General features: G+C 53.3%; 1 protein-coding gene across 1 annotated transcript; it reads right to left on the minus strand.

The window, feature by feature from the left end:
* Window positions 1-12,762: 12,762 nt before the first annotated feature.
* TRIM47 (tripartite motif containing 47) lies at window positions 12,763-17,706 on the minus strand. Its single transcript, XM_086688083.1, has 6 exons — window positions 16,585-17,706; window positions 15,396-15,491; window positions 14,880-15,110; window positions 14,533-14,701; window positions 13,981-14,055; window positions 12,763-13,725 (listed from the first exon to the last, which is right to left on the minus strand). Exons 1-6 carry the CDS (start codon window positions 17,269-17,271, stop codon window positions 13,085-13,087), a joined length of 1,899 nt encoding a protein of 632 aa, XP_086544209.1. The 5' UTR covers window positions 17,272-17,706; the 3' UTR covers window positions 12,763-13,084.
* Between the last annotated feature and the right edge of the window lie 5,080 nt (window positions 17,707-22,786).

The raw sequence follows: 22,786 nt of genomic DNA on the forward strand, positions 1-22,786 counted from the left end.
GACCGGCAGCCCCATTATATGGTTTACAAAAGAGAGCTGACTCATCTCAGCTTAGGACCCAGCACTGGGCGGCGTCCACTGGGCAGCTGTAGTTATTATGTAAACTACCCCCACCTCTGAGTGGATCTTAAGGAGGAATCAGGGGGGTCTCACTCCTCACGTGGCGGTGCGTCATTAATCTTACAGGATCAGAGTTTGATTTTATTTATTTTTTTTAAGGTTTATTTTTGAGAGAGAGAGAGAGAGAGAGATAGAATCCCAAGCAGGCCCCGCGCTGTCCGCATAGAACCTGATTGCCAGGCTTGATCCCATGAATTGTGAGATCATGACCCGAGCCAAAATCAGGTGTTGGAAGCTCAACTGACTGAGCCACCGAGGTGCCCCTGGCCTTCTGTGAAGACTTGTGCAGAAGCAGGTGGGACTTTGCAGGACACGTGCATGATTCACTGCATGATGGACATGATATACTCTGCCCTAGTAGTTAAATTAATTTTGGCACATACAGTCTATGCAGCTGTTTGAAAAAAAAAAAAAAATTGAAGACAAATTCTATGTGCAGATACAGAAAGATTGCCAGTTTGTTAAGTACAAACTGGTGTATAATCACTTCTCAGCCTTTTGGCTAAGGTCAAGTGTAAGTACAAACTGGGTGTGTAAATATGCTTCAAAAAAAAAAAAAAAAAAAAAAAAGCTCTGCTTGTATTTAAATTAGGATCTAGATCTAGATCTAAAATTTCTGGAAAGAACCACCGGGCATTGTTTTTGGATTACCCCACTGAGGCATGGGTCTGGGGAATTGGGCAGGCTGGTGACTCTGTGCATTTGTTGTCTACTTCCTTGTAATGTTTAATTGTTTGTTGTGCACATTCTAAATATTAATAACAAATTTCAAAAAGAAAGTGAAATCCACCCAGTAAAGGGTATGCAAGAATGGCAGCTTTGAGGACCATAAAAGGGAAGGTGGGGAACCAGTACAGTCCCATCCCCCCACCCTTTGCGGAACTTGATTGGTCACAGAGGTAATTGGAGGTTTTTGGGGCCTAAAGCTTTTGGAGGCCTTGCTTAAAGAACTAAAATACACAATCCTGAAAACACAGTATGTGGCCATGGTTAGGCCTCTGGACAGGAGAGGAAATGTGTTGAAGAGGAAGTCAGAGTGGAGAAGAGATAGCAGGCCTAGTTGAGTCCAGCTTCAATGTTTGGCTTATCCAAATTTAATGAAAACATATGACCACGAGGCGCCCAGCTGGCTTGGTCAGTAGCGCGTGCGACGCTTGGTTCTCGGGGTTGTGAATTCGAGTCCCACGTTAGGTGTGGAGATTGCTTAGAAACAAAATCTTTAAAAATAAATAAAATACTTAAAAATAATAATAATAAAATAAATGCATGACATATGAACATAGTGTTAGAATCTCCCAACTGTGAAAGGGGCCAGTGGTTTCCAGCACCCATGCTGGGGGGCTCGAGGGCAATTCATTGCTGAACCAAGTCAGCAGCAAAGTGCCCCGTGTCTGGGCCCAAGTCTCAGAACTCAGACTTCTGCCTTCGAGTCCACACAAGCTCTGCTTGTTTCCAGAAATGATCGCTCTTTGCTGAGCTGTAATCCCTCCTGATCTCCAGCGAGGAGGAGCTTTTTTTCTCCCCCCCAGAGGGAAGCTTCTTGAGTGGTGCGCTAAGCTAGGGCCCAAGTATGCCTGCCATACTGCTCCCTTCGCCCCAGGACAACCCCGTGGTGGCCGGTCACCTCTGAAGGCCCAGAAAGCATCATGCAGTTGCCCTAGTGAGCAGGACAGATCCTATTTGTTCTGAATAAATAATCATTCTCTATACGTCCCACGACATTACAAAGTTTGGGGAGCAGTTTACCAGATGGTGGTTTTCTCTTTCTTTCTTTCTTCTTTCTTTTTTTTTCTCTCTTTCTCTTTCTCTTTCTTTTCTTTCTTTCTTCCTTTCTTTCTTCTTTCTTTCTTTCTCTCTCTCTCTCTCTCTCTCTTTCTTTCTTTCCTTTCTTTCTTCTTTCTTTTTTTCTCTCTTTCTTTCTTCTTTCTTTCTTTCTTTCTTTCTTTCTTTCTTTCTTTCTTTCCTTTTTTTTTTTACCCCCGACCCCATAGTAGGAAATACATCTTAGGAACATCTGGGTGGCTCAGTCGGTTGACTTTGGCCCAGGTCATGATCTCAAGGTTCACGAGTTCAAGCCCCTCATCAGACTCGCTGCTGTTAGCACAGAGCCTGCTTTGGAGCCTCGGTCCCCAACCCCCCACCCCCCTCCCTCCCTCTCTCGTGCTCTCTCTCAAAAATTTAAAAAAAAAAAAAAGAAATACATTTTATATCAGGACAGAAGTACACACAGATGTATATTTTATAAGTGCAGCTGGAAGAGGAAGAACCTGTTTGGGTCTGAAAGAGTAAAAATCAGCTCAGACTAAAACAGAAAAGAGCAGCCCAGCAGTCAGGCTGGGAGGAGAGACACAGATAAAGCCTACAGCAAAGCTAGCAGAAAACATGGTTTTCGCCCAAGGTCACGCAGCTGTTATAAGACAGCTTGATGATCCCTCTCAGTGACTGCTGCATCCTTATGAGGGATACCCCTAGACAGGCTTTGCAATTTCCAACAATTAGTGGGTGTGCCCCAGATCTAAGCTGCAGGGGGAGCGGCAGAGAAAAGAGGAGAGAGAGAATCCCAAGTAGGATTCTCACCATCAGCCCATGGAACCCAGCTTACGTGGGACTTGATCCCCCGAACTGTGAGATCATGACCTGAGCTGAAAGCAAGAGCCAGACGCTTAACCAGCTGAGCCAGCCACGCACCCTCACTGGGCTCCTGACTGAAGACAGCTGGGTTGGGTAGGTGGGTAACCAATTTCCCAGAACAAATCTTAATGCTATTAAAATTTATCTAAAAATTGCTTAAGCATCTTATCATGAATGCTATCTCCCCCCTTCCCCCAGGAGACAGAATTACATCAGCTAAAAACAAAAAAACAAAAAGCAAAACTCTGATTTTCCCTAGACCAGCTTTGGGACAATTTATTTATTTATTTTTTTAAATTTTTTTTCAACGTTTTTTATTTATTTTTGGGACAGAGAGAGACAGAGCATGAACGGGGGAGGGGCAGAGAGAGAGGGAGACACAGAATCGGAAACAGGCTGCAGGCTCCGAGCCATCAGCCCAGAGCCTGACGCGGGGCTCGAACTCGCGGACCGCGAGATCGTGACCTGGCTGAAGTCAGACGCTTAACCGACTGCGCCACCCAGACGCCCCTAGGGACAATTTAAATTTGTATGATTTGATGTACTCTGAAACTTTCTATTTTATTTTGTAATTTTAAAAAATTGCTTGGCACCGGGGCGCCTGGGTGGCGCAGTCGGTTAAGCGTCTGACTTCAGCCAGGTCACGATCTCGCGGTCCGTGAGTTCGAGCCCCGCGTCAGGCTCTGGGCTGATGGCTCGGAGCCTGCAGCCTGTTTCCGATTCTGTGTCTCCCTCTCTCTCTGCCCCTCCCCCGTTCATGCTCTGTCTCTCTCTGTCCCAAAAATAAATAAACGTTGAAAAAAAAAAAAAAATTGCTTGGCGCCTAGGTGGCTCAGTCCGTTAAACGCTGACTTTGACTCAGGTCATGATCTCACAGTTCCTGAGTTCGAGCCCTACATCGGGCTCTGTGCCAACAGCTCGGAGCCTGGAGCCTGGAGCCTGCTTCAGATTCTGTGTCTCCCTCTTTCTCTGCCCCTCCCCTGCTTGTGCTCTGTCTCTTTCTCAAAAATAAATAAACATTAAAAAATATTTTTTAGGGGTGCCTGGGTGGCTCAGTTGCGGTCTGTGAGTTCGAGCCCCGCATTGGGCTCTGTGCTGACAGCTCAGAGCTTGGAGCCTGCTTCGGATTCTGTGCCTCCCTCTCTCTGCCCCCCCCACCCACCCATGCTCTCTCTCTCTCTCTCTCTCTCTCTCTCTCTCTCTTTCTTTCTCTGTGAAAAATAAACTTAAAAAAAATTAAAAAAAATTTTAAGTTAAAAAAATGCTAATTGTTATGCACTAAATCGATTATGCAATCTTCAGCTTGAGAACCCCTGTTTCAGAAGAAAGAATGAGGGTGGGGGCGGGTGGGATGGGAGGAGGAGAGAAGGCAAGGGGAGCGTTGGAGTTGAGGATGGCAACCCCCACCCCCACCACCGTGGGGACCTGCATTCTCCCCACTCCTGAAGCTGATACTGTCTCATATTTAGGATTCCCAAATCAGTATGCTAAAGGGTTGCATCAGGGTGATTTAGGTAAGTCTCAGCCTCTTCGTAAAGCTGAGCAGCTGTTTAGATATCACCTTGTTTCTTCACTCTTTGTGTGGTGGCTGACTCAGACTGAGAGGCATTTCTCCTCTCTCAGCCAAGAGGGTAGACAAGCCTTCTTGTTCCCAGGGTGGGTGGGCTTATGGGTTCTCTTAACAGATGTTCTCAGTGCTGGCTGAGCCCAGAAGTTCCCACATCCTTCTAAGAAAAAAAAAGGCCCACTGTGCGCAGCTGGGGCCGGAAGGGCTGGAGGGCGGGAGAGGGTAAATGGCTGGACCCGCAGAGGGGACGGGGTACTTCCCAGAGCCCAGGGACAGAAGCAGAGTTTGGGGGATCCTCTAGCGGTAACCCACTTGCCTTGCTCCCGTTTGGCAGTCCCAAGAGGTGGGGTGTGGCTGCCGAGAGCAGGGGTGCTGGACGACGAGAACTGTGGTTTGGGTTGTGTCAAGGGGTCCAGTCCGGAGACGAACCACAGCAGCTATGGGACCAGAGAGCGTTTACTGTGAAGAAGTAAGACAGGCATAAAGCTAGTCGTGTCGCTGGAAAGTTAGGTAGCGGGGTAACTGCAAAGGTTAAGCAAAGGATGCCAAGGTGTCCGGAAGTGCTCGAAGCTGCCACCGCTGGCGAAGAAGCCTTCCCTCGATGTTGGGGTGCCCGGAGCCCCCAGGAAGTGCCGTTTCCCTCTCCTCCTAGAGCCCTGCAGGCCCTCTAGCGCCCCCTGTTGGCAGAGCCCCGCGAGGAGATGCCGGACAAATGTGGCCCCTAGAGCCCCAACCCCAGCATCCGGAAGCCCAATGTAGAGGGTGAGCGTCATGGGCTGAATTGTGTCCTCCCCAGATTCACATGTTGAAATCTTAGCCCCTAGTACCGCAGAACGTGACCTTGAGTGGAAGTAGGGTTGTTGCAGATGTAATTCGTTAAGATGAGGTAATTAGGGTGGGCTCTAATTCAGTATGACTGTTGTCCTTATAAAAAGGGGAAGTTTCTTCACAGGGAGAAGGCCATGTGAAGACAAAGGCTTCTACAAGCCAAGAATTGCCAAATAGTGTCAACAAACTGCCAGAAAACAGCGGCCTCGTTCATAGATTCTCTGTCACAGCCTCAGAAGGCACTAAATCTGCCAAGACCTTGGTTTCGAACGCTGGCCTTCAGACGGGTGAGACAACAGTTTCTGTCGTTTAAGCCACTTACTTTGTGGTACTTTGCTCTGGCAGACTACTACCGTGGGTTTGGAGCAGAAAGACAGCAACTGGGCACCATCCCCGACCCTCGCTTGGCCCAGGGGAGAGAAGGCTCGCCATGCAAGGACCACTTGGGCTCAGACAGTGGGCGTCTCAAGTGCCATCCGTGTGGAGAGAAGATTCCCACCCCACGGAGAAGCTCTCCTATCCAGCGGACAAAGGACCAAGGACAAAGACCACCACCATCCTTCCAAGCGTGCCTGAGGTTGGATATCTTACCCTCTTGGCAGAGGGCAGCTCATAATCAAATTTTATTTGATTTAGGAAGAATACTGACGGTTCTCGTACCTGAGTGTTATCGAATAAACCCATGCTTGATATGCCAGTTTTTTTCCACTCCGCCAGTTGTCATCGTTCAAACAAGCCAGTGAGAGAAAGACTCCTGGTGACCTTCAGCTTTCAGCCACCTGCTGCTGGTTGGGTGGCCACGATGTCAGAGTGGCAGGTGCCACATGAGGGGCTGGTGATGTGGAACCGAGCTATTCCGGGCACGTCATTTTGCCTGTGGGTATTTCAGTAACACAAGCTCCTCCATCAGAAGGCAGAGCCAGGGCTTGGCTGGGGCTATTTCTGGTTGCTATGGAGATGAGCCCCACCCTAGGTTCCCAGTCCAGACCTCCCTGCTCTGTCAAGTTCAGTCTCCCCAGACGCAGCTGTAAGGCCTATTCTGAGCAGTTCCTGCTATGGCAGTGTTTACCTAAGCCTCCTGCTGTCCGTTCCCACTTCTGTGCCTCCAAAGCCCTGGAAAGACATGGGCGTCACCTCTGAAGGTGTCCCCACCCCGGCAATGAGGAGCCAGGCCTGGAGGGACCCCTCTGATGGGGGGGACTCAGGGAGAAGAGCGACCAAGAGAGGCTGTTGCAGATGTGGGCCCCTCCCTGCTATTCTGGGTGCTCTTTCCCAGAGCTGGCGAGGTTCCTCTCCTTCTTCCTGGAAAGATGCGAGGTGGGGCATTTGTAGTCCCTCTCATCTGCTTTTCCCTCCTTAAGCCCACTTCTCACCTAAATAACAGAGTGATTTTATTTTATTTCATTGTTAAAAAATAACTTTATTTTTAAATGTTTCTTTAGTTTTGAGAGACAGCGAGCATAAGCAGGGAAGGGGCAGAGAGAGACGGGGACAGAGGATCCGAAGTGGGCTCTGTGCTGACAGCAGAGAGCCCGATGCGGGGGTCAAACTCATAAGCTGTGAGATCCTGACCTGAGCCGAGGTTGGACGCTAAACCGACTTAACCACCCAGGCGCCCCATGAGTGATTTTAGACTTTCAAATCTGATTGCATCGTTTCTCAACGTGACACCCTGACTTGGCTTCCCATCGCTCCTAGCAAAATCTAGAATCCTCCTGACCAGGCTCTGCCATGTCAGACCTGGCTGGTCCACCTCATCCTGTTCCCTACCCTTATTACACTCCCTGCCGGGAGAGCTCAGGCCAGGCCCCGCCCACACCCGCCCTCTTTGTCCTTGGCCCACAGGCCTCAGCTGTCCCTCGAGGAAGGTCATCCCTGGAAATGCCCCTCCCCAGCCCTATTAGGGTCCCTTCTCATGGCCACTGTCCTTTTCTTTCTTTCTTTCTTTCTTTCTTTCTTTCTTTCTTTCTTTCTTTCTCTTTTTTTTTTTTCTGTCTCTGGGAAACGTGTTTTGTTCTGTTTTGTTTCATCGTGCTGTAGGGGAGACAGAACTTTCCCTCTGCCTTCGTAGGGTCTCTAGCTGGACCTGAGAATCAAGTTGACATCAGACAGATTAACAGGAGAAAAGGCAGCAGATTTGATTTTTCCATGTAGGCGGGAGCCTTCACAGGAAAAAGAAGACCCCAAAACTTAGGCCCGAGTGCTCATATACTAGGTTGAATGAAGAGGAGTAATTGTGGCAGAGAAGGCCAAAGGAAGTTACGAGTTATTTTAACAAGGCTGGTTTGTACAGATGTCTCTAGGCCTCAACATCCCCTCTCTGGTGATAAGAATGTTTTTTTTTCTTCCTGGTTTGGGAGCGCATCTTTCACGTGGGAGTTTTATCTTCTCTTTTCAGGAAGAAAGGGGGAGGTCAGAATGCCTTTCCTGTGTCTGCTGTTTTTGGAGTCTCGTTAGCACAGGAGGCGTGTTCTGACCCCCGTCAGTGGTAAAATACACATAAACTGTACTGTTTGGGGGGGCGCCTGGCTGGCTCAGTCGGAAGAGCATGTGACTCTTGATCTCTGGGTCCTGAGTTCGAGCGCCACGTTGCGGGTAGAGTTTACTTTAAAAGAAAGTTTTTAACCATTCTAGGGCGCGATTTGGTGGCGTTCAGTACATTGTTAGGCAGCCATCATCACCATCCATCTCCAGAACCTTGTCATTGTCCTGAACTGAAATTCTGTCCCCAGTAAACGCCGACTCCCTACTTCCCCTCCCCCGCCCCTTTCTGTCTCTGCGAATTTGCCTACTGTAGGAACCCCATATAAATAGAATCATATAAGATTTCTCCTTTTGCTTTTGGTTCATTTCACTTCGTGTAACGTCTTCAAGTTTCATCCTTGTCGTAGCAAGTGTCAGAATTTCCTTCCTTTTGAAGGCTGAATAATAGTCCACTATATGTAAATACCGCATTTTGATTATCCATTCATCCCTCGATGGACACTTGGATAGCTTCCACCATTTGGTTGTTGTGAAAAAGTGCTAGGAATATGGGTGTGTAAGTTTCTGGTCAAGTCCCTGCGTTCAGTTCTTCTGGGCGTCTCCTGAGAGGCGGGGCCGTGCCCTTGTATTCACAAACAATTATCGTTTGTGAGGTTCCTATGAGGACAGGGGCATCTCTGTTTAGGTCACTCACCCCTGTCTCCCTAGCACTGAGCACAGCGCCCCACACTGAATAAATACCGTTAAGTGAGCGAAAGTTTCCAATCTTAGCGACTGGGACATGATGTGGTGTCCTGGCAAACTTAGGTCTGGGCTAACCTTAGCTCCTGAGGAACAGATCTGGGGATCTCCCAAGGATTCACACATCTTCTAAGAACATTGATTTTATTTGGTTATACTGGGGAATAATAACAACATTAACTATTACTATGACAACAACACTTACTGAAATCTCGCTGTGCCAGGACTTGTACCAAACGCTTTCCCTAAATTATCTCTTTTCGTCTCCAACATAATGCTGTGCAGTTCCACTCTTATCCCTATTTTACAGGTGAGGAAACCCAGGCACGGAGGGGCTAAAGTACCTGCCCGATACCTACAGTTAAGAAATGGCTGAAGGAAAGTTTTTAGCCAAAACTTGCTGATTCCAAAACTCACGCCCAAAAACATTCTCACTGCTGGGGCAGAAAAGCACTGCTTTTGTGTGTGTGTGTGTGTGTGTGTGTGTGTGTGTGTGTGTTTTGCTTTGTTTTGTTTTAAAGTTTAATTTATTTTGGGGCGCCTGGGTGGCTCAGTCGGTTAAATGTCTGACTTCAGCCTGGGGCCATGATCTCGTGGTTAATGGGTTCGAGCCCTGCATCAGGCTCTGTGCTGATAGCGCGGAGCCTGGAGGCTGCTTCGGATTCTGTTTCCATCACTCTGCCCCTCCCCTGCTCGCACTCTGTCTCTCTCTCTCTCAAATATAAAATAAAACAAAAATCAAAAAAAAAAAAATAAAGTTTATTTTGAGAGAGAGGAAGACAGAGCATGAGCAGGGGAGGGGCAGAGAGACAGAATCCCAAGCAGGCTCCACACTGTCCGTGAAGAGCCTGAAGTGGGGATCAAACCCACCACCCGTGAGATCGTGACCCGAGCCAAAACCAAGATGCTTAACAGACGGAGCCACCCACGTACGCCTTGTTTTGTTTTTCATTTGTCTGTTTGTTTTAATTTTTTTAAATGTGTATTTATTTCTGAGAGAGACAGAGTGAGAGCGGGGGAGGGGCAGAGAGAGAGGGAGACAGAATCCGAAGCAGGCTCCAGGCTCTGAGCTGTCAGCACAGAGCCTGATGTGGGGCTCGAACTCATGAACTGAGAGATCATGACCTGAGGGGAAGTCGGGCACTTAACCAATTGAGCCATCCAGGCCCCTCTGTTTGTTTGTTTGTTTGTTTAAGTAGGCTTTACACCCAGCTCACACACTAGCTAGACCTGAGCTGAGATCCAGTCGGATGCTTAACTGACTGAACCACCCAGGCGCCCCAAGCATTGCTTTTTATATTAAAGCAAAATAGGAGATCTTACGGAGTAAAATTCAAAATTGGAATGTCTTTTAAAGATAAAGTACACAGAATACCAAAGCGGACTTCCTGCCTGCCTCAGTGCTCTGCTCCAAGTACCTCTGAGCCGTGTAACCCCAGCTCCTTCTCTGAGGGCCCTGGGGAAGAAGGTTGGGGCTCCGCCCTGGGGGGAAGCCCCTGAGGACCTCCCAGGACCTCCTGCAGTTCCTACGAATGTTCTGGAAGATGTGGCCCTGCAGCGGGTGAGTGTCCTCGTGTTCCACGTTTTACATGGTAGCAGCAAATGAGAGTGTTTAGCCACAGTCCCCGTCCAGCCTCACCCGGAGCCTGGGAGGAGGGGAGGTGAAAGAAGGCACTTCTGTGAGTGTTCCTTGGGAGGAGGGGGATGAGAAAGGAGGGGGAGAGGGCGGTGAGCCTCTCTCCTCCTGGACTGTGGGGAGGGGGCGGGAGACAAACACAAAGTAAGGTTGCAAGGCGGCTGCCAAGACCGTGCGATGCTGAAGGCCACTGCTCAGTTGGTTGTTTGGAACTCCGGAGCTCATTTTCCCACAGAAACAAAGCTCGAGTGGAGCTCAAGGCTGGCTCCCCGCCTGGCCCAAAGGAGCCAGATTCAGCTAATAGCAACACAGCCTCAGAAGACCCTTCACACTCTCTTCCAGCGCCGGTGACCGGCAGGGGCTCTGGCGGGAGCCTGGAGACCACAGGCCCTTGGGGAAGCTCTGCCAAGGGCTCTGGCAGCCGTGGGAACTGGGGCACCGGGAGGGCAGTTCTTCAACAGGGGACAGTGCTGGGAAGCACGGTGTGTGTGCGTGCGCGCGCGCGCGCGCGCGTGTGTGTGTGTGTGTGTGTGTGTGTGTGTGAGGTGTGTGTGTGTGTGTGTGTGTGTTTACACATTTCTAAGCACAGGACATACCTAAACCATGGAACATGGAGCTGGTGACCTGGACTGGGTGGCCTTGGGCAGCTCCTGCCGGTCTCTGTGCCTCAGTTACTTTTCATCTGGAAAAAAAAAAAAAAAAGGTAGAAGGTTTGGACTAGATTGGTGGTTTTCTAACTTTTTTCTTTCTTTTGTGTTTAAGTTTATTTATTTTGAGAGAAAGAGAAAAGAAAAGAATACGCAGGGAAGGAGCAGAGAGAGAGAGAGAGAGAGAGAGAGAGAGAAGGAGGGAGAGAGGGAGAGAGAATCCCAAGCAGGCTCCTCTCTGTCAGCACGGAGCCTAATGCGGGGCTTGAACTCATGAACCGTGAGATAATGACCTGAGCGGAAGTCAGACACTTAACCAACTGAGTCACCCAGGCACCCATCTAACGTTTTTTTTTTAAACGGGTTCCCTTTTTGAGCAAACTGGATGAAGTATGTACCATCTGCTCTGATTGAAGTGTTGCAGGGACGGTGAGGGGCTGGCCCCCTGGCTTACTCCTCCTGCTCTGCCAGCCTGCCCTGCCTCAGTGTACCTCCTCGGAGCTTGAGATCTCAGAGAATCTCACGCAGGCGCCAGCCGTCCAGCGGGAGCATCACCCCAGAGTCTCGGAGGAAGTGCATGGTTGCAGATAACGCTCCAGATGGGATGACACTGAAACCTGGAGCCAGCCCCTTGCCAGCTGTGCAGTCCGGTGAGCCAATCCCCTGCTCTGAACTGTAAAGCTGTAGGTGCTGGGATTTGGCGTTAAGGTGCACAAAGTTCCATGAGTTCTGCAAGTTGGGAATCGCTTCGCAAGTGGCAGGGACTGCTGTGGCTGCGGACTTGGCTAGTCAGGCCCGAATTCCAACCAGGCAGCACCAGTCCTGTGCAGGGGCCTCCGCTGCGTAGCTCACAGTCTGTGACATGCCAGGGCCCTGCAAAGTCAGGTACCCGAGGGGAGTGTGTGGGGAGGGAAGTGCCAAGCTGGGGGAGGAAGAACTGAGAGCACGGGGTGGGGGGTGGGGCTCTGTGAAAGGTAGGAGGCTTGCAGCTGGTAAGGGGACTGGAGCAGGCGGCCATCTGTCCATGTTTGTGACGGTGACAGGAGCAGCCTTCCCCATTCTGGTGAGCTGGGGGCCCTGGCTGCCAAGGAAACCGTTTGAGAACACAAAGCACCAGGAGCAAGGGGGCCCCACCCGGAAAAACAACATCCTGGCTGCTGGGGCAGAAGCAGAGCTCGAAGGAGGGGCTATTTTTAGCTGCTGAGGGAGGCAGGCAGCAGACAGGACTTGTATGGCCTTGCTGTCTGGCTGCATAACTCACCCATTGTCCCATCTGACCTTGGGCTAGCGCGGGAGAGGCCTCAGTCTGCCCCTGTCCTCCAGGCATGGAGGTTCACCTGGACCAAGGAGAACCCAGGGAGGAGGGGCTGGCCTGGAGACACGCCTCCTGGCTCCAGGAACAAGCTGAACTCAAATATTCTCTGGGAGCTAGCTAACTCGGAATGGATATCCAGGACCAGGCTGAAGGTCCTGGGGTAGCAGTGGGGCACTGGACCTTCCTGGGAGAGAAGCAAATAGTCTGCGGGGGCTTCGGGTCTGGGTCTCCCCAGCGTGGAGCCCTGTTCCGGCCACAGGGCTGGGTGGGTGTGGAGAGGTGAGGCGGATTCCGGAGGAGGACAGAGACCCCTTTATTGTAGAAGTTCTTGCCTCCAGCCACACCCTGGGGCCTTCTCAGCCACAAGCCTCCCCGACTGAGAAGGTGGGTGTGTGTGAAGGAGGCTCTAGGTCTCAAACGTTCTTGCCCACACCCAGGAGCGGTGCCCTGCTCTGGGCAGTGTGCTGTCTGTGTTTAACCCTGGGCACAGACACCACGGGCAGGGCCAGGATCGGGCTGTGGCTTCAAGGGATGAAAATAGCTGGCGAGAACCAGGCCACAAAGCCCTCAGGCAGCCAGAATGACTGGGGGGGGGGGCGGGTTGGCCCCCCTCAGAAGAAGCCACCTCTAGCTGCCCCTGCCCAGAACTAGGGAGTCGGCTGCCCCTCCTGCTGGGCCAGGGCTCTCCCCACCAACAGGAACACTGGCCCCTTGCCATTCAAGACCAGCTCTCGAAAGATGAAAAGTCCTAGGAATTCTCGGTGGGTGGAGAGAAGGACAGAGAAAGGAGTCATTCATTCAACACATGTTTATTCAGCACCTATTATGTGCCAGGCACTGTCCTAGGAACGTGGAAAAAGAAGGGTTGGGGTAGCCTGGATCTGTCCCAGCTCTGGCTTTCTGTCCCAGAAACAAGGCCCATAGGGAGACAGGGTCTGAGGACACTTCCAGGGGCCTGGGGGGAAGGCCAAGTATACGGAAGGTGAGGCCTCCAGGGAGGAGAAGTCTGGGGATGTGGGGGACCCCAAGGTGCGTTCACTGGGGCAAGATGGGGGTGCAGAGAAGCAAGCTTCCCAGGAGCTGGGACACGGCAGGAGGCCCCATGCCCCCCTGCATCACCTCCTCTTCAGCACAGATATGCAGGATTTCTTCAGGGGCCCCATCTGCAGATGGGCGTCCACACTCTCCAGGAAGAAGGCAGGCTTTAGCCTGCGAGTGAAGAGCCCTGCAAAATGGCTGTCCAGGCGGCTTTGGAAGGGGTCAATGGAGGAGGACAGGGAGCTGCTCCGGCGGGCCCGGGAGGCCTTCAACCTCCGAAGAAGGTTCATCTTGCCATCCCGCACAGCATAGAAGGCCAGGGCTCGGTCGGCATATTCTAGGCAGATCCCGACGGTGGGCGAGAATGGGTGGGGCAGGGGCGCCTCCACCCCGTGGAACCAGACGGAGAAGCTGCGTCCGTTCCACTGCAGGCAGCAGGAGTGGGCATTGCGGCCGAGCCGGCCCCGGTCATAGGGCTCTTGTGGGGAGAAGTCTTCGGCCATGACCCCCACGCTGACCCAGCCTTCGATGATCTCTACCTCCCAATAGTAGGTGCCCCGGTCCAGGGCACCCTCACCCAGCACCTGCTCGCAGTGGGTGAAGCGAGTGGGTGACTCGGGGTAGTTGATGGGACACAGCACCCTCTTTACACCTTTGGTTCCAAACAGCTGCAGGTACTTGTCTGCCGTGTCGCTGTCCAGGTCCACGATGTAGGCAACTGCTCCCATGGAGGGGAGAGAGACGCAGGGCTCAGGCCCAGGCTCAGGTGGGACAGCCCCCTCCCCTAGGCGCGCACCTCCCCTCCTTAGCAGCCAGCGCGACTCAGCCCTGCTATAGAGCACCGAGAGTGAGCTGACCTAGTTCACCCTAAGAATGAGGGAGGAGAGTCCAAGCCTTCCTGTGCTAGAGCCCAGCCCAGCAGCCTCGCGAGGGCCCAGTGTGAGCAGAGGGGAGAGCCCAGGTGTCTACTTACACTTGAGGAAGTAGTCCCTGGGAGCCTCACTCTCCAAGTGGTTGGTGCTATCGGGGTCTTGGGACTCAGCATCGGCTGCCGAAGAAGAGACAGTGGGGGAGGGGTTCTCCCCAGCTGTTTGTGGCTGGGCAGCTGTGCCAGGTGCTCCCCCTCTGAACCTGGGACCGAAATCCCTCTCCCTTTCCTTCCTCCCAGCATCCCAAGCTCCCTGGGGACAGGCACGCCCCCCAAATATGGCAGGCACTCTGTGTTCCCCGAGCAAGCCAGGTCCCCGGGGTCGGGCCCCCTGCTCCACCTCCTCCCTGCCCAGGCCTCAGCCACTAGAGGGCAGGCCAGGAGAAGTCCCCTCAACGCCCCCAGGCTGTGTGTGGCCAAAGGGGCGGACTGGTCATCCCTGCGCGGTGGCCCCACTCACTGGTAGGAGTTGGGTCCCCACCCTGCACCAGGCACAACACTGTTTCCGTCCTCCACTCCTGAATGGGTACCAGGCCTGGGGGCCTGGGTGGGGACGCTGGGGCAGGGTGAATCACTCGGGGGGCGTGGGGCACCCACCTTCTGTGCCCAGCCCCCGCAGCTGCTCCCACTGGCTGGCACAGGTGGCCGTTAGCAGCTCTCTCACCGCCCGCACGGCTTGGGATGATCTGGTGAAGCTGAGCTCCCTCGGGGGGCCGGGCCCAGGGCCGCACCCCTCCTCCAGGGCCAGCCTGAGTGCCAGAAGCTCCTGCGGCAAATCCGTGACTATTAAGGCCCTGTTGGCTACAGCGCCTCTGGCCGGGATGACACAGCCCTGCCGGGAGGACGGCGCAGCCCTGGAAGCCTCTCTCTCAGCTTCTTGCTGACCCCCCCCCCCCCCCCCCCCCCCCCCCGTGCCCTCTCAGGCCCGGAAGAGCTGCGCTCACCTGCAGGAAGCTGACTGAGTCGGCTTCAGGGACCTGACTGAGGTTGTGGCGGGCCTGGCTGAGCCTGCTGCGCTGTTCCTCCTGCCGCCGCAGGTCCCCCTGGGAGCGGCCCAGCATGGTGGCCTCGCCCTCCTCGATGAAGCCCAGCACCTCCGTCTGGAACCCCTGCAGGATGGCTGCAGCCTCGGCGAACAGCCGGCTCACCCTCTCCCGCTCTGCTGCGGCGGCGCTCTGCACAGGGCCACGCAGAGGCCAACGATGAGGGCGAGGAGAGCGTTATCCTGGCCCCATCCTTCCCGGACCCCACCTTCCCACCCTGCCCTCTAGTGGGGACAGAGGGACTGGCCGGAGCTGCCCTGGACCTATGCTAGCTCAGGGGAGCGGCTCATGCTCAGCGGGGCCAGGCAAGTCCGCGAGCATCGGCTTGTTTGGAGAGGACCACCCCAGGCCGCGAGCTCACACTGCCAGCAGCCTGCTTTAGGACCGCATGGGCACCGGGTTAGGGTGGGGGCTGACCTTGATGAGGGCCACCGTGCGCCGGGACTGTGCAATGCAGGCGCCCAGCTCATCCATGCGGTCCTCCACAGCACTCAGGACTTTGGACTGCTCCGCCTGTGGAAGACATCCTTAATTAGCACGTGGGCTGGCAGAGGCCACAGGCCCACACTGGGGCACCAGGCCTTACCAAGGGGGAGAAAAGGGATGACCCGAGAGTGGTATTTGTGCATGGGGGGGGGGGGAAGGGGACGCTGAGAGTGGCTAGGATACCCCATAATAATGCCAGAGGTGCCTCAAGCCCAAGCTGGTGCCATTCCCAAATGCCCGCGGAGAGCACGGGCTGGCTGGCTTGTGTCCCTCTTTGACCAGTGGGCAAGTACAGGGCCATCCGGGCTCCTCAGTGTCGCTCACACTCACTGGAGAACTCCCTTCAGTGAGGAAGGCACAGAGAAAGAGAGCAGGGTAGGTGCTGCAGGAGAGGGCATTCAGCTGTCTTGGGGATCACGATCCCCAAAGAGTCTGTGCCCCCAATCCAGGCCTAAAAAATGGGGATTCCGGGCAAGTCCCCTGGGTCTTATGAGTCACTGCTCCAGGCAGGAGAGACGGAAAATCCCAAGGCCAGAGGCGCCAAGACCGGGCTGGAAGCCAAAGGAAACTTGGGGGCGGAGGTAGCGGACCCATCGCGGCGCACATGCTCACACCACGGGCCCCCGGAACAGCTGGACAAGAGCGGTCTGTGTGCTCGGTCCACCCTCCGCCACACTCCTGTCGCCTGCCACACCCATCTAAACCCGGTGCCTCAGCCCAGGGCAAATCTGAGCTCGGACCGGCAGGGACCCGGCCTGGCGCAACAGCCGCACTTCCAGAATCGGCCGGCCGGGACCGCGCGGGCCTGGCTCTGCTCCCTCCTGCCTTAGATCCCCATCGGCCCAGGCCCGGGCTTCAGGCCCCCTGCTTCCCCTTCGTGTTCTTTTCGCGTTCACACTGGGCCCCCACAACCCCCGTTCCCATCTCTAGCAGAACGTTCCACAGCGACTGGACGGATGACAGTGTCAGTACTGGAAAAAGACAGCAAAGAGCCTCAGGTTAGAGGAGGACATTAAGACCCTACCGGGAAAAGGGGTGGGTGGGAGGGTGGGATCCAGGGCCCTCGGCGGGCTCGCGCGGCCCTCACCCGCCCCGGCGCGCCCCCGGTGCCCGTGCCCACCTCCTGGAGCGCGCGCTCCTGCTCCAGCGGCACGAGCTCGTGGCCCTGGTGCTCCTGGGCGGCGCAGGCCTCGCACAGGCACATGCGCTCCGCACGGCAGTAGCGCTCGAGCGGCCGCAGGTGGCGCGGGCACAGGCTCTCCTCCAGCCGGCGCAGCGGCGGCACTAGGCGGTGTCCGCGCAGCGCGGGGCTGCGCTCGTGCGGGCCCAAGTGCGCCGGGCAGAAGGAGGCGAGGCAGGAGAGGCAGGAGAGCGCGGCAGGCAGGGCGGCGCCCTCGGGGCACGCGTCGCAGCGCACCGGCTCTTCGCCACCGGGCCAGGGCTCGGGCGCGCAGGGAGCCGAAGGCTCCGGGGCGCTGGGCGGGGCGCTGGGCGACGCGGGCTCCGGGGCCGAGGCCGAGGCCGGGGCCGGGCCGGAGCCGGGCCCGGGCGCGGAGCCCGAGCCCTGGCGGAGCTGCAGCAGCTCGGACAGCGTGTGGTTCTTGCGGAGCTGCAGGCCGTCGGGGAAGGGCTCCTGGCACAGCGGGCAGCGGGCCGCGCCTCCGGGCCCGCCGGCGCCACCCGCGCCGCGGTGCGGCCAGAGCGCGCCCAGGCAGGCGAGGCAGAAGTTGTGGCCGCAGGGCAGCGTCACCGGCTCCCGGAGCGGCTCCAGGCAGATGGGGCAGCTGAAGGGCCCGCTGCCGTCCATAGCTCCGCGGCCGCCCGGGCACCGCCTGTTCTGCTCCCGCCTGGGAGGGACCCGGCCGGTCCGCGCTGCGGCGCCGCCCCCTGGGACCCAGGCCAAGGGTCCAGCCCCCTCCCGTCCCGGGCTCGGACCGCCCCCCAACGCCGCAGACCCGCCCGCGGGTCCCCGGACACAGGGCCCTGGCCTAGACTGCGCGGGCGGTCTTCGGCCCCGTGTGACCCCGCGGGGCTCCTGGGCGATCGCCCCTCCTGGTCGGAAGGGAGGGCGGCGGCGGGCAGAGAATGCGAGGGGGGCACCCTGGAAGGAAGCGGGGAAGGAGTTCACTCCTCCGTTACCCCTCCACTCCCCCCAGGGCCAGGCCCCCTGGCTCCAGAGGGGTCTGGCGTTCCCACCGGACCAGCCAGCCCCTTCCCGCTCCAGACCTTGTCCAAGGCACTTGTTAGCAAAATTTCTGAGCTGCTGACTACAGAGAAAATGAACTGCTGATGTGTGCGTGTATTTGCCCCTTAACGACTCTATTTACCCCTTGTGGGGAACTTGGGCTTTTCTAAACCTGAAAGGGGAAGTTGAGGTGACCCTCCAAGTCGCTTGTCTGCGGGAATTCAGTTCCCCTCCAGGGGACCCCCCGCGGGCAATTTGGTGTGCCTGGGATTAGGGGTGTCGGGACATTTGAGACTCATCCAGCCGTGCACTTCATGGTATTTTAAATAAAACGGCAACAAATTAAAGTAGCACTGGCTTATAACCCAAAGTATAAAATAAACATCCATGAGTTCATACTGATATAAATAAATGACTGGGTAAATAAATGGGGGAGCATAGACAGATTTCCCATTCAGAATTCTAAATTTTTGTAGATACTCCAACATGGAGTGTAGCTTCCCACTCAAGTGTGGGCTGGGCATAGTGACTTTTTTCGAAGGGACCAAAAGAGTCACTTTACAGTAGTGAAGCATGGCGAGCGGGACCTCGTTAGGTGATCAAGGTCACCACCAATGGTGATAAGTCATAGTGATAGTAAGTACCCTTGATGATATGGTCTTTCTCCCCAAAACCCATAACCCAGTCTGATCGTGATTAAAACATCACACAAATCCCAGTGGAGGGACAGTCTACAGAATACCTAACCAATACTCCTCGAAACCTTCAAGATCATCAAAAAAGGGCAAAAACAAACAAAAAATGGGGAGAGGTCGAAGTCTGAGAAACTGTCCTAGCCATGAGGAGCCTAAGGAGATGTGATGAGTAAATATTATGTGTATTCTGGACGCACTCCTGAGAGACAAAAAGGACATTAGGGAAAACTTAAAGGGATTTGAATAAATTATGGAATATAGTTAATAAAATGTATCAATATTGGCTCTTAATTATGACAAATGCACCATAGTCATGTAAGATGTCAATAAAAGGGGAAATTGGGAGTGAGGTATTTGGGAACTCTGAGTTCAACCTTTGCAACTTTTTAGTAAACTTACAACTATCCTAAAATTTAAAGTTCATTAAAAATAATTGAGGGGTGCCTGTGGCTCAGTTGGTTAAGCATCTGACTCTTGATTTCGGCTCAGGTCATGATCTCACAGTTGTGGGATCGAGCTCTGGGCCAGGCTCTGTGCTGACAGTATGGTGCCTGCTTGGGATTCTCTCTCTCTCTCTCTCTCTCTCTCTGCCTCTCTCCCTCGACTTGTGCCCTCTCTCTCTCTCTCTCAAAAAAAAAAAAAATATATATATATATATAATAATTGAGACAATTCTTCCTACTCCCCCACCAGGCTCCCTGTTGGCAAGAGTCCAAAGTGGAAGGAATAAAGGGGTGAGGGGCATTCCATTCAGAAGTGGGGCTTAACCTTTCTTATCATGCCAGGGCCCCTCTCGAAGCCTGGTGCAGCCCTTCCCAAACTAATGCTTAAAAAAATTTTTTTTTAATGTTTATTCATTTTTGTGAGAGAGAGACACAGCGTGAGTGGGGGAGGAGCAGAGAGAGAGGAAGACACAGGATCTGAAGCAGGCTCCAGGCTCTGAGCTCTTAGCACAGAGTCCAATGTGGGGCTCGAACCCACGAACTGTGAGATCATGACCTGAGCAGGTGTCAGATGCTTAACTGACTGAACCACCCAGGCGCCCCTCCAAAGTAATGCTTTTAAAAATGCATAGGAGTTCATGGAAATCAATTACACTGAAGTACACGTACAATAAGAAAGTTAATTTGTGGGGCGCCTGGGTGGCTCAGTTGGCTAAGCGAACGACTCTTGATTTTGGCTCAAGTCATGATCTCACAGTTTTGTGAGTTTGAGCCCCGCGTTGAACTCAGTGCTGACAGTGTGGAGCCTGCTTGGGATTCTCTCTCTCTCTCTCTCTGTCTCTGCCCCACCCCTGCTCATACTGTCTCTCTCTCAAAATAAAAAAATAAACTAAAAAAAAACCCCAAACCCCAAATTTGTGTTAAAGTTGTATATGTGTTTAACACAATAAATGACAACATCCGATGGAGGCCTAACAATTAATATATATATTTCAAATAGTGATGAACAGAAGTGATATTTCAGGTTCTCTGCCACCACATAATGTGCTACGAAAATATCTGCTGTTTCTATTGGTGGCAAGTCACAGATACTGTTAATTCCACTATGGTCTGTTCTCTCCATTTGTAATAGAAAGAAATGCTAAATTTCAGTTTAGAGAATGGTGAAAATACGGAGAATTTTCTCACCAAGACCCCCAGTTTATGAATGTCTAGTTTAGAAAGATGCTATGCACAGCCTCCTTACATCTTTCCTGGAAGGAGAGAAGAAAACTAAGATCTATGAAATGTTAAATGAGGGGTGCAATCCTGGGGGCTCACAGGAAGGCGGAGCTCACGGAGGCCCGTGTGGAGGAAGTGGCATCTGAGCTGGGCTTTCATGGGTTGCTAGGACTCGGCCGTGCAACAACTAGGGTGGGAAGAGATCTTCCAGAAGAGGAGTAGCAGAGGGAACCGGCCTGGGTGTGCCCAGTTTGGCAGGAAGGCGGGTAATGAGTTCCATACGTTGGTTTCCACACGGATCACTACTTGATCATGACTGCCGCTTGTTTGCCAAGACCCAGGAACAGTTTGGAGGCTCAGGCATCCGCGCCACCCTGCTCCAGGGCTTGGCGGCTGGGCTGCCTGGGCTTGCTGAGTCCACAGACCCGCCTGGTTCTGGAGGAGTGAGGGGTGCCGCTGGGAGTGTTTATGGACAAGTCCCAGCTAACGTTCTGCTTCCCACCCCCGAGCCTGTTCAGGAAGATCTGCTTCCCTAGGAAGGCGTAGAGATGTGATTTGTCAAGATGGTGGTGTTTGAATAATTCATTTCCATTATCGAAGCTTTAAGTTTGCCCCACGTATTCATTCTTTTTGAAATGAATTGGCTCTTAAGGGGAAAAGGTAACTGGCACTTTTGAGGTCTGCAGGAGCATGTTCACACCTGCATCTCACTCTGCCTTTGCGGGAACTATGTCACGAAGAAGGGGAAATGGAATTCCGACAGGTTACACATCTTGCCAGAGGTCATATAGCCAGTCCTGTGGAGCAGGCAGGATTGAAACCCAGAAAGTGCAACCCGAAAATAATCCTAAACCTCATATATGAACCCGTTTATCAGGCTGCAGTATTGCTTGGAAGAAGAAAAAAAAAAAAGGTCAAACAGAAACAAAAACAAATGAGCAAAAGCAGTCATTACAAATGGGAGTAATTGGGGCGCCTGGGTGGCGCAGTCGGTTAAGCGTCCGACTTCAGCCAGGTCACGATCTTGCGGTCTGTGAGTTCGAGCCCCGCGTCAGGCTCTGGGCTGACGGCTCAGAGCCTGGAGCCTGTTTCCGATTCTCTGTCTCCCTCTCTCTCTGACCCTCCCCCATTCATGCTCTGTCTCTCCCTGTCCCAAAAATAAATAAACGTTGAAAAAAAATTAAAAAAAAAAACAAATGGGAGTAATTAGCTAGTCATTCCTAGCCTGGCTTTGCATCTATGAAATTGAAACGGGATCCACGCCATGTCCCACGGTAGCACTTAATGGTTCTGATGTACTTGAAAATGTTGAATTTGTATTTATTTCAAAACAGAGAAAATTTGACAAGCAATTTAATGAGGCTTATAACAAAAGCTGGGACTTCTGTGTCCCACCTGCTGCAGATTCTTGCTCCCATAGACCACCAGTGTCAACTTTTACCTGTTACTTTTAGCATTTGCCTCCTCATCCCTAAAGCACATGCTCACAGGCCTTGAACATCTGTGTGCATGTTTGTGCTCCAGTTTCTGGAGACTTAAATTCTTTATCACTTCTCTTTGGTGTTGAATTCTTTGTTGCTTGGGTCCCAGGTCTTCTATCCCCTTCATTGATTTACCTCTTTATTTTTGGAAAGTATACGTCCTGGGGGCTTCCTGAGAATAGATGCGAAAGTGCCTGCTAAGGTCTTTGCTCAAGCTTTGACACTGACAGTTTGGCTGGGTATGGAAATCTAGAATGGGAAATCCTTTGCCCTCAGAAAGCCTGGCTCCATTGTCTTCTAGCTGCCAATCCCATGTTACCATGCTGCTCCCTCCCATCCCTTCCTGCCTGGGGATGAGCAGCCTCCAATCTGACTCCCTCAACTCTCCTGGCACCGAAGGCCCTGGTCTTTTAAAAATCTCTCCTGTCCCCCTTCCCTGCCCCTTTCTGCTTATGTGCCCATCCTCCTGATTCTGCCTCACAGAAGCCCAGAAACTGGAGGCGTGGGGCACATATGCTGGAAAAACCCACAGGCTAATCAAATGTGTCCCCTTTACAAACGTTACACCCCAAAGTCCGTGCTCTTTTCCCTCTCTCCCAATGCATTTTTCCTGGAGAGGAGACAGACTTCCGCCAGAATCACATGGACCAAGGGAACTCCATTGGAAGCAGCTTTCCAACAGATTCATAAATGCTTGCCCCACACCTCCTAGGGAAGCACAGTCTTCAAAAATGGCAGCGGCATCTCATTGTATGTAAATAAAGGTTAAGTCACAATAAAGAACACCCCCAAGGAACAACATGGAAAGAACTAACAACCTGATAAAAAGTAGTATCATAGAATAAAGACCCCAAACACTTCCCCCACAGAAACGTAAGGGGGCCGTTCTTCCTTTCTCTCACCTTCTCAGAGTGTGGACACAGCCCATTGGACACACGTGCTGGGGCTTTTGGTTGTGGGGGTGGGGGGAGGATGGTTACAATCTGTACAAGGTAGGGGGACGGGGGGGGGGGGCGGCAGCCGGTGATGCCAGCCACTTGGCCAGCCCAATCTTGCTTCCTCTTCTGCTGGGTCTCTTAGCATCTGTCAACCCCGCCGTACAGCAAGGTGACCGCCTGGTGTCATTCCTGTCAGGCTGCCCGGTGCGAAAGCGCCCCCCTCATGTTTGGCAAGTCCCCAACGTAGGAGTCTCACTAGAAGCCCCTTGCCCAGGTTGTACCAATCAGAAGCCTGGCCCTGCCCTTGAACAGAGAGCCACAGGCTGGGGAAGCAGCTGCACGATGGAGTGTGCGACCCT

This window comes from Puma concolor, chromosome E1 (assembly GCF_028749965.1).
Source record: "Puma concolor isolate L17-30 chromosome E1, mPumCon1.1.hap2, whole genome shotgun sequence".
Taxonomy (NCBI): Eukaryota; Metazoa; Chordata; class Mammalia; order Carnivora; family Felidae; genus Puma; species Puma concolor.

Excerpts from the sequence above, each read along its gene's own strand:
- TRIM47 (XM_086688083.1), bottom strand. The coding sequence starts at position 17,271 with ATGGACGGCAGCGGGCCCTTCAGCTGCCCCATCTGCCTGGAGCCGCTC. Across the intron at positions 15,492-16,584 it reads AGGAGCGCGCGCTCCAGGAG|GCGGAGCAGTCCAAAGTCCT; the intron begins GTGGGCACGGGC and ends TGTCTTCCACAG. Across the intron at positions 14,056-14,532 it reads GCGGGGGCTGGGCACAGAAG|CCGATGCTGAGTCCCAAGAC; the intron begins GTGGGTGCCCCA and ends CTTCTTCGGCAG.